At 36.9% G+C, this 11,701-nt stretch overlaps 2 protein-coding genes across 2 annotated transcripts; both read left to right on the forward strand.

Moving 5' to 3' along the window:
* Positions 1 to 2,045: 2,045 nt before the first annotated feature.
* Positions 2,046 to 3,833, forward strand: LOC110819339 (glycerol-3-phosphate acyltransferase 5-like). The gene is made up of 2 exons (XM_022048497.2): positions 2,046 to 2,605; positions 2,747 to 3,833. The coding sequence occupies exons 1-2, from the start codon at positions 2,054 to 2,056 to the stop codon at positions 3,680 to 3,682; spliced, it is 1,488 nt and encodes a 495-aa protein (XP_021904189.2). The 5' UTR covers positions 2,046 to 2,053; the 3' UTR covers positions 3,683 to 3,833.
* Positions 3,834 to 11,194: 7,361 nt separating this feature from the next.
* On the forward strand, positions 11,195 to 11,701 carry LOC148268692 (uncharacterized). Its single transcript, XM_088213960.1, has one exon. It carries the CDS (start codon positions 11,195 to 11,197, stop codon positions 11,699 to 11,701), a length of 507 nt encoding a protein of 168 aa, XP_088070086.1.

An 11,701-nucleotide genomic window follows, 5' to 3' on the forward strand; every position in this document is an offset into this window, starting at 1 on the left:
CACCTCTTGCTTCTTCACAAGAACCCACTATATCTAGAGTTTCTAGTATCTCTTTATACTGATGCAGTAAAATTAGGTAAACGTCTAATTATTTTATGGATCATTGACACTAATGAATTAGATCATATCATACCTATAGTACATTTGTACATAAACATCACGACGTTTTGCCAAATAAATCTTAATATTTTTTTATAATTCATACATATATTTAATCAATAGATATTTTAAACGTTTCTATGATATTAGAATACAATATATATAATAATTAGTAATTAATAAAATAAAATAATTATTATATTAATTATTAAATTAGTAATTAGAAACATATATATGAATTAAGTTAAATACGCTGGTGTTATAATTAGTAAAATAAAATTAGCTGCCATAACAGTTGCCCGTAATATCTTTTGGATAAACTTAACAAATTCAATTGGAAAAATTATATTCCACAACTTTTGTTATATATTTCAAACCAACCTTACCAAACTCTTGGAATAATTTTTTAACAGAAAATATAAGAAATAAAAATTAATTCATAAAAAAAAGTATTAATTAATAACTTAACCAAACTTAATTATCGGTTTAGCAAAAGAGATCAAGTAGCCAAAATTGTTACGTTTCTAAGCTGTATATAAATTAACATTACCATTATTAGAAATATTCTTTAATAGTTCAAATTGATTTTTTTTTTCATATTTAAATTTTAAAAATACTAAAAATAATTTACTTCAGTAATTATCTTTTAGTTTTGAATCTTGAATTGACCCATTAATCAGATTACCATAATTAACTTTTAGTTGGTAATTAATTAAGACGTGTGGCAACATGTATATGAATACTAATTTGATGTGATTATGTATAAACAAAGTCAAAGATTGGATAAATTCACATATATTGTTAACTATGATCTATGTATGTGTATCTTTTTCAAATTAACATATATGTACGTACGTATATATAAGAAAATTGAAGCAGTGAAATTATGTCGCACGCAGAAGAAAAGTGCAAAAACAGCTAAGAAAGTGATTTCATGAATGACATATTAATCGGGAGAAAAAGCTTTTTCTCTCTACACCAAAACAAATAAGTCAGTGAAAATCATTTTTTCTATTGAAATTTTGTTAATTTTATAATTTTTTATAAAATTACAGATTTGAATTATATAATGTTTCCACATATTTTGTATGAAAACTCATTGTATTATTATTTTTATCGAATTAATATTGACGTAAAAGGATTGATTAATTAATGAAATATATAAATTTTATAGGTATGTATTAGTTAATTAATTAATAGGTTGATACTTTATATAAAAATTTTGGCATTTGAACTTTTTTTTTTGTTTCCTAATAATGTTATTATCTATTTGTCATTAAAAATGTATAATATTATCACATTTTGTTGTTAACAGTACTAATTTTATGTTAAAAAGTAAAAAAAAAAAAAAAAAAGAAATCAAGGACAAGTCAGCTTCCCATGCATGCAAAAACGTGGAAGCTGTGAATGTTTGTCATGTAACTTTTTAAATAATTATATACATATATATATATATATAACTTCACATACGGGTCAAGTAACCTATTGGTCAGTAACCTAATTACGGCTTAGTCGCCTTCTTGAGCAAAATATATTTGACCTAATACACTACGTACAAAAGGGTCCATATCGAGACAAAGTTGGTGGGGTTAAGTAATCGATCTTTACAATTTCTATATACAAACACGTACGCACCAACATATATACATTTATATATATCAACTTGGCGTATACCCAATTTTCCCCGCAGATATATCCACCTGCAAAACACACTTCTACACACACAAAAAAGACAAAGCAACCATATCAGAAATATATATATATATATATATATATATGTTAACAGGGTAGTTGTAGACCGATAAGCTGCCTCATTCTCTCATTACACACTGGTCAATCCAAACCCAAATATCCTGCCGCTTAACGTTATATTTCCTAATATATACATTTCCACCACAAAGAGAAGAACCCTAAAAGAAACTGATCTTGTATACATTAAAGAAAACCAGCTTCAATGGAGTCTGTTATCTCGGAACTTGAAGGAACCTTATTGAAAGATCCAGACCCGTTTTCCTACTTCATGTTATTAGCCTTCGAGGCTTCCGGTTTGATTCGATTTGCGGTTCTTTTGATTCTCTGGCCGATTATTCGCTTGCTTGACATGGTTGGAGCTGGTGATGTTGGTTTTAACGTGATGATTTTTGTTGCTACTTTCGGCATTGGCGAGCTAGAAATTGAGTCTGTGGCGAGAGCAGTGCTGCCTAAATTTTTCATGGATGAGATTGACATGAAAGCTTGGAAGGTGTTTAGCTCGTATGACAAGAGGGTTGTGGTTACCAAGATGCCAAGAATCATGGTGGAGAGGTTTGCGAAGGAGCATTTGCGGGCGGATGAAGTTGTCGGAACAGAACTTGTTGTTAGTCGATTTGGGTTTGCCACGGGTTTCGTTGAGAGTGATATGAGTTCAATCTCTAATAGAATCTCCAAATTGTTTGTCAATGAAAAACCCCATTTAGGGATGGCAAAAGCTTCTTCCAACTCTAATTCATTCTTGTCTCTGTGCAAGGTATGCCTCCACATATCTATATAAATATATATATATATATATTTACATGCACATACATGTACGACATGTTAGACATTATAAGATTATGTTAACAACTGTAATAATGATCATCTTGATTAATTTTTTTATACATACTAACAGGAGCAAATGCTTACACCATTCACTAGCACCAATAACCAAGATGACAAGGACAATCGTCTTCTTCACCCACTTCCTGTTATCTTCCATGATGGTCGTCTTGTGAAGCGCCCTACCCCATCAACTGCCCTACTAATCATTTTATGGATTCCATTCGGCATCGTACTTGCAACAATTCGTATTATTATTGGTCTCTTACTTCCATTAAGGGTTATACCTTATATGTCCTATATCTTTGGTGGTAAAGTTATTGTTAAAGGACAAATACCTCCGCCGGTCTCGAATGGCAACATTGGAGTCCTATTTGTTTGCACTCATAGAACTCTAATGGATCCGGTTGTATTATCTACAATTTTGGGACGTAAAATTCCTGCTGTGACATATTCAGTATCAAGATTATCAGAGATTTTATCACCAATTCCTACTATTCGATTAACCCGAACACGAGATGTTGATGCAGAAAAAATCAAGAAAGAGCTTGTCAAAGGAGATTTAGTGGTTTGTCCTGAAGGGACAACATGTCGGGAACCATTTTTACTGAGATTCAGTGCTTTATTTGCAGAATTAACTGATCGGATTGTCCCGGTCGCGATGAACTATAGGCCGGGGCTTTTCCATGCAACAACTGCTAGGAGTTGGAAAGGTTTAGACCCTTTCTTCTTCTTCATGAATCCCACATTGGTTTACGAGGTGACGTTCTTGAACCAGTTGCCGAAGGAGGCCACGTGCTCAGCGGGAAGGAGCCCCCACGATGTGGCAAATTATATTCAAAGAATCTTAGCAGCTACGTTAGGGTTCGAGTGTACAAAGTTCACGAGGAAGGATAAGTACAGGTTGCTTGCAGGAAATGATGGAACGGTGTCGTATAACGGCAAAAAAATTTCCTTTGTCCACCATATTCAGAAGGTGGTGAGTACTTTGATGTCGTTTGATCATTGAAGATATTTAACATATGAGGAAGTCAAGAATTTGCTTTTGATTTTGATGTTCTTTTTGTTTGTGATATTTTATAAGTTTGTTTGTGTTTATTTTTAAAAATTCTGTAAATAATTGGAGTTTGTATTATTATTTTTTCTTTGAATTATTATTTTCTGAAATTGTTGAATAAATATTTACGAATTATGAGGTTGATTCCTCTTTTTTTAAAAAAAAAAAAAATTAATGTTAATCAATTATTATACATCACCAAAATTATTTATCGGATTAAATAATCCGAGTTTGTATCTCTTTTATTTATACCTAATATGTAATAAATAATTAATTAATAATACATGTGAAAACGTGCGTATGTGATCTCTGATTATATATCACCCACAGAATTAAGTATTTTAACTTTTAATTTTTGTTTTTTTTTTATTATATGTTTCAAAAGTGTTTAAATTAATACACATCCGTATATACCTTTGAACTTTAATTTTAACATATAGCTATAAGAAGGGCTTGTTTTTTTCTTTAATCTTTTACATATATACATATATTTATATATATTTCATATAACAAGAGCAAATATAAAAATATATAATTAAGAAATAAATTATTGATATTCCAGAAAAAGATGGAAATTATTAAAGTGATTATGCCTCTTTGTGGGGGACCCAATTCGGCCTAACCTACTACCTTATATTGGCCCATATTTCATGTGCATGACATTGAAGTTTGACCTTGTCTTTATTCCTTAACATCAAATGCCATTACATACTTTGTCCATACCTTTTCCTTCTAATGGAAGCAAAATAATAATAATAATAGACAAATCTTTGAAAATAATTTTAAAAAAAATGGGTGAAAATTTAGATTTTGGATGTGTTTTTAAAAAGAAAATCGAAAATCGGAGGTCAAAACGTAATTTAAAAAAATTACGCCATGTCAGCAGCCCCGGCGAACCAGGACACGCCGCATGGCAGAGACGCTGACGTGGGAGGCCACGTGGGCGATCCGCATGCGGGCGATCGGACGGCTGAGATCCGTCCCCATGCGCAAGGACGGTCCAGATCAAAAGTGCGTGCGGACGGTCCAGATTGCACGCGTGCAGACGGCTCAGATTAAATCACGCACGGACAGTTCAGATCGCATCATGATGGACGATCCAGATTTATTTCCGATTTAATCGCGATCGGACGGTACAGATTAAATCACGATGGACGGCTCAAATTAAAAGTGGAATGTTATAAATAATCTCATCTACACCCAAACCCAAATCCTAGTCGCCAGAGCCCTCGCCGGAGAAGACTGCTCAGCCACTGAGGGAACCGACCGCCGCCACCCGCCGCCGCACTGGAGCACTTTCCGGCCGCCAAACGAGGAAAAAAAAATTTCTTTGGCTCGAATTTCAACTCTAAACCCACCTGTGGCCAAATCGGAGCTAAACCACCGGTCAATTGGCCGAAAAACGCCGCCGAAGCCCAGCGGCGCCGCCGCGGGTTTTCTCGATTTTTGCTTCCGATGAGGCGTTCAATGTAATTTTTCCACCATTGTGACCACTGTTCCTTCCTCTACAGGTTGACCGGAGCAAACACCAAATCGCGACTTGTGTCAGAGAAGCAGCCGCACCGAAGAGTTCTGCCGCTGGTAAATCTCAATTTTTTATATTTTTTCGGTCCACCAAAAACCTTACGTGTATTTTCTCATAAGAACTGATGCTAGTTTTTAATATTAACATTAAGATAATTTTTAATATTAATGTTAAATTGCTATAAGAGATTATGGGAAAAAAGTCCGTGGGACTGACCCATTAAATGATAATTATAATTCTTAATCAAGTCATAACAAAATTTACCTACCTTTGTAAATTACAATATAATATACATATATATATATATATATATATATATATGGGAATTGTATATTTGTTTGGAAAAGAATTTGGAGGTCAACCCAACTAAAAAACTACATTGACAAATTGTATCATTATATATACATCTATGACGTGTGTGAGAATTTCTTTGATCCCTTCAGTTTGGTGGGCAGGTTAGAATTTAATGAACCGACAAGTCCTCGTTTTATTTTATTTAATTCTTGTACGATGACGAATTTCTCCTATGATTGATTATAGTTAATTTGACCGGCAATGAAATTGGGTAAGAACTAATTTTCTCAATTTTAGTATAAATTTAACTGGATCAATAAAAAATCAAATCTCTTGGTGATATTAATAGTTACAACTAATGTTATAAATTTTAAAAATATATTTATTAATAATTTTAAAAAATGGCAATCAATATTTTGAATTCAAAATTAACATAACATTTTTTATCTTAAATAAATCATATGTTATTTACATGAGTACATAATATATATAATGTATATACAGTTAAATTAATTCAATTGGTGACAGAAAAAAGCATATGCATATACTTAATTAATTATATAAATAATTAATAATATTTGATAATTTAACTTAAATCTGGCACTAATGTTTCACTTATTGTTTTAATGTTATCGTATTTGGTGCTAATTTTTTTTTGTATAAAACACTAAAATTTTGGTTATGATCTATCGTAAATTAGCTATGCCTTAATGCATGAATGAATCTTTATTATCTTTCGAAAAATGTAGTGGATAATGTTATTGCAGTAACTAGATGTAAGGAAAAAAAAAATTCTGGCATGTATGTATATATGTGTATATAGAGATAGTTAGAGTGAAACGGTGCCGTTTGGAGAAGAGGAGGGGGAAACGGTGTCATTTGGAGAAGATGAGGAGGAAACGACGTCGTTTGGAGGAAACGGTGTCGTTTGGTGACGAGGAGGAGGAAACGACATCGTTTGGAGAAGAGGGAGTGAACGGTTGGGATGAGGCGAGATAGACGGGCAGGATGGGAAATAGGTGGGGTATAAATAGGAGACGGGAAGGAAAAAAAAAAGGAGGAAAAAAAAAAGAAAATAAAGGAAAAAGGAAAATAAAAACAAGAGGAAAGGAAAGAAATAAAATAGAGAAGAGAGCGGGGGAAAGAGAAGGTTCGAGAGAGAGAGAGAGAAGAGCTGGAGCGGAGAGGAACAAGAAGAGAGAGAGGAGGAGAAAGAGGACGGTGACAGAGCGAGCCACGGGAAGAAGGAAGATAGAGATTGGAGATGAAGTAGGGATGGAGTCGGAATCGGAGTTGCTGATTTCCGAGCCTAGCGGATAGAGGAACAGAGCAATAATGTTTTCTTTATTTGGCATGATTGAGTGTGTAAAAATTAGTAGTAGTGTAGATAGTGTATTTGCTGGGAGTCTATGAGATTATATTTTACTGTGATATTACATGTAGGCTTGCAGATTTATTTTGACTTTGAATAATAGATTGCGGTAAGGTTTCTATGTATGTGATGGATTTGAAATGATACTTTCGTATTTGGTCGTGGAATTGTCTTAGACTACGCCATTAAGAAAAAAAAACAGAGTGTTACAGTTGGTATCAGAGTAAACTAAGAATACTATTAATGGGTGTCACTATTCTGCAGGTAGGTCAAGGGAAGTGACGAAGAAGGGACGGGGCCAACCCTGTCGTGAATCTACTCCAGGGGCGTAGGGCTCACTGGGAGCAACGAGCACCGGGATTCCACTAGGTGCCACTCGCCACATTTCAAGGGCTGCCCCTGCACCACGCCATGCCCCCTTCCGCACAGCCGAGACCCACTACTGGTCCGTCGGTAACCCATGCGGGGCAGTCCAGCGTGCAATAAGAGGACTTTAAGGGGCTTTACAGGGTAGTTGAGAGTCTGGCTACTATGATCAAAGATAAGGAATCACGGTCGGAGACAGTATCGGTGCCACAATAGGGAATTCATCAAGGTGTAGTAGATACAAGCAACATTGAGAAGTACCAAAGGCTAAACTCTCCTGCCTTCAATGGGGGTTTTGACACATTGGTGGCGGAAGATTGGATAAAAGAGACCGAAAAATTATTTGAAGTTATAACCGTAATCACATAACAAAAGGTACAACTAGCTACGTTCATGTTAAGGGGATCTGCCGAGCGCTGGTGAAAATTGAAGAGAGGAGCTCTGACCTCCTGAGTCACTTAGGAGGTGTTTCTAGAAGCTTTCAATGAGGAGTATTTTTCAGATTTTCTGAGGCAGCGAAAAGAAGTAGAGTTCACTGAACTTAGACAAGGAAGATTGTCTGTGGTTGAGTGTGCTAAGAGATACATAGATTTAGGCCGGTTTGCGCCCGAGGTTATGATGAATGAAGTTAAGAAGGCCCAAAGGTTTGAGAAGGGGTTGCAGTAAGAATTGTATCACCAGGTGGCTATGTTTGCATTACCTACATACCCGATGGTATTAAAAAATGCACAGTTAGTAGAGGCATTATATAAGGAACATGTTGAGAATAATAACGGATATTCCAGTTATAGACGACCACCACCGTCATCCGGCCAAACAGAGAAGAGGCAGAGAATAGCACAAGATGCAGCCCCAAGCCATCAGATGTCTTTGAGTAACCCAATTTACACGAAGTGTGGTAAGAACCATGGGGATCGGCCATGTATGAGTGGCAGTCGGGGCTGTTATTGGTGCGGGAACACTCAACACTTTGTGCGAGATTGTCCTCTGCTGAGAGAGCCTGGTAGACCGTTGGTTCAAGGACGGGTGTTTGCCATAACAGTTCCGGAGGCAACCGCTACTTTGGAAGTAATACAAGTATACTTTACATTTCAAATATTCCTGCTAGAGTAATAATTGACCCTGGTGCCGCACATTCATTTGTATCGCCTAGGTTTGCATCTAGAATAGGGATAGAACCTCGGGTGTTGGAACGAGTACTGGTAATATCTACGCCAACTAATTGCGCTTTGTGTACTGATGTAATGTTTAACTCCTGTAGTGTAAAAATAGAGGGGAGAGAATTAAAGATAGATTTAATTTTACTAGATATTAAAGATTTTGATGTAATACTGGGAATGGATTGACTTGCTGCACAACATGCTCATGTAGATTATTTCCGTAAGTGGGTAGTATTTAAGATATCTAACAAAGAACCTTTTACTCTATGGGAAAAATTAATGAATAAAAAAGTTTTGCGTTAAAATAATGTGCTAGAATGAATATATGCATGAGTTTCAACTTTATCTATGTCTGTGATAGGGAACGAGAGTAAGAGGCTTACACTCCAATAGATACTAATGGTGAGAGATTTTCCTGATGTGTTTCCGGACGACCTTCCAAGACTACCTCCTAATAGAGAGGTCGAGTTCACCATAAAGCTTCAGCCCGGCATCCAGCCAATCTCCAAGGTCCCATACAGGATTGCGAGGTCCGAATTATTGGAGTTAAGTAGACAATTACAAGAGTTACTGGATAAGAAATTCATCCGACCGAGTGTGTCACTGTGGGGGGCCCCGGTATTGTTTGTTAAAAAAAAAGATGGGACTATGAGAATGTATATTGATTATAGAGAATTGAATCAAGTGACAATAAAGAATAAGTATCCGTTACCAAGGATCGACGACTTGTTTGATCAGTTGCAAGGGGCACAAGTATTTTCAAAAATAGATATGCGTTTGGGGTATCACTAACTACGGGTTAGAGCAGAAAAGATTGCTAAGACGACGTTCCACACCAAGTATGGGCATTATGAATTTCTGGTGATGCCTTTTAAGTTAACGAATGCTCCCGCAGTGTTTATGGATTTGATGAATCGGGTGTTCAGACCCCTGTTGGATCGTTATATCATAGTTTTCATAGATGACATATTGATTTATTCAAGGAATTCAGTGGAACATGTGGAACATCTAATAACGATGTTAGGGATGCTTCGGAAAGCCAAATTATATGCAAAGCTCAGTAAATGTGAGTTCTAGTTGGATCAGATAGCATTCTTGGGCCATATTGTATCAAAAGATGGGGTATCAGTGGACCCAGCGAAGGTAGAGGCAGTGGTAAAGTGGGAAAGGCCAAAGACTATAACAAAGATCAAAAGTTTTTTGGGGTTGGCATGGTATTATCGACGGTTTGTTCAAGGATTTTCGGGTACTGCGGCACCTCTTACTAGGTTGACAAAAAAGAATGTGAAATTTGAATGGGATGAGAGATGTGAGAGCAGTTTTCAAGAATTGAAATGCAGACTTACTACCACTCCGATATTGGCCATTTCGTCGGGAGAAGGGAATTTTGTAGTGTATAGTGACGCATCCCATATTAGATTGGGTTGTGTATTAATGCAACAGGGGAAGCTTATAGCATACGGGTCTCGATAATTAAGGGCATACGAAAGGAATTATCCAACCCATGACTTGGAGCTGGTTGCAGTAGTATATGCCTTAAAGCTGTGGCGACATTATTTATATGGGGAAACTTTTGAAATTTACACGGATCATAAAAGTTTACAATATATGTTTACACAGCGGGAGTTGAATATGCGACAGAGTAGATGGATGGATCTGTTGACAGATTTTGACTGTAGAATCAGGTGTCACCCCGGACGGAGAAATGTTGTGGCAGATGCCCTCAATCGTAAGAGTACCGAAGTGCTGGCTCATTTGATGGTATCCGAGTGGAGGTTACGGGAAGTCATGCAACAACTATGTATTCAAGATGGGGATAATTGATGGAATGTGGCTAGTTTAAGGGCACAACCTACCTTGGTTTAAAAAATCAGAGAGGGGTAGATGGTGGACACCGAGATACAGAGAATCTGGAAGGGGGTGGAACAGGGGACAGTGAGGGATTTTGAGGTAAAAGGTGATGGGGTACTCAGGTTTCAAACCATGTCTTCTTAGTGATCGTACAATACGAGAAGAAATACTTAGTGAGGTACATAATACCAAATTTGCCATACACCCGGGAAGTACTAAGATGCACAAAAACCTACAGAAAAGTTTCTGGTGGAGGGGCATGAAGAGAGATGTGGTCGAGTATGTGTCAAAGTGCTTGATATGCCAGCAAGTGAAAGCGGAACATCAGAGGCCTGGGGGTTTGTTGCAGCCTTTACCCATACTTGAGTGGATGTGGGAACATGTCTCCATGGATTTTGTGACCGGGTTACCAAGGAACCACAAGAAGCATGATAGTATTTGGGTGGTAGTTGATCGTCTAGCTAAATCTTCCCATTTCTTAGCAATGAAGGTGACTAATTTAGTGGAGCTGTTGGCCAGACTGTATGTCAAATAGGTGGTAAGGTTACACGATATTCTCGTATCGATTGTTTTCGATCGGGATTCCCGATTCACCTCTAGGTTTTGGAGAGGTTTACAATAGGCTTTAGGTACTGAATTAAATTTCAGCATAGCTTTTCACCCGCAAACGGATGGACAGACAGAAAGGACTATACAGGTATTAGAGGATATGTTGCGAGCATGTGTTATCGATATGGAGGGAGATTGGGAGGATATATTGCCCTTAATAGAGTTTACATATAATAATAGTTATCATACTAGCATCGAGATGGCTCTTTACGAAGCTCTATATGGTAGGCCTTGTAGGTCACCGGTGTGTTGGGGTGAAGTGGGAGAGAGAGTTGTTGGGACCGAAAATGGTGGAGGAAACTACAACTAAAGTGTTGGTGATGCGGCAGAATTTACGAGCTGCCCAAAGTAGACAAAAGGGATACGCAGACAATCGCAGGAGAGATTTGAGCTTTGTAGTAAGGGATCATGTGTTTCTGAAAGTATCTCCCATGAAGGGTTTGTTGAAGTTTGGGAAAAAAGGAAAGTTAAGTCCCTGTTTCATAGGGCCGTTTGAAATTTTGGAGAAGGTGGGGGTAATTGCGTACAGGGTAGCACTTCCTTCTCAGTATAGTGGAGTTCACAATGTATTTCACATATCCCTACTACGAAAAAATCACCCGGATCTGAATCATATTATAAAGTATGAATTGTTACCTTTGGGGAATGACTTGTCCTATGAAGAAGAACCAATCCGGGTTCTCGAGCGACAAGAAAGGAAGTTGAGAAGTAGGATGATACCTATGGTGAAGATACAATGGAGACATCACACGAATGAGGAAGCAACATGGGAACAGGAGGACGAGATGAGATGA

This window comes from Carica papaya, chromosome 2 (assembly GCF_054855325.1).
Source record: "Carica papaya isolate Zhongbai chromosome 2, ASM5485532v1, whole genome shotgun sequence".
Taxonomy (NCBI): Eukaryota; Viridiplantae; Streptophyta; class Magnoliopsida; order Brassicales; family Caricaceae; genus Carica; species Carica papaya.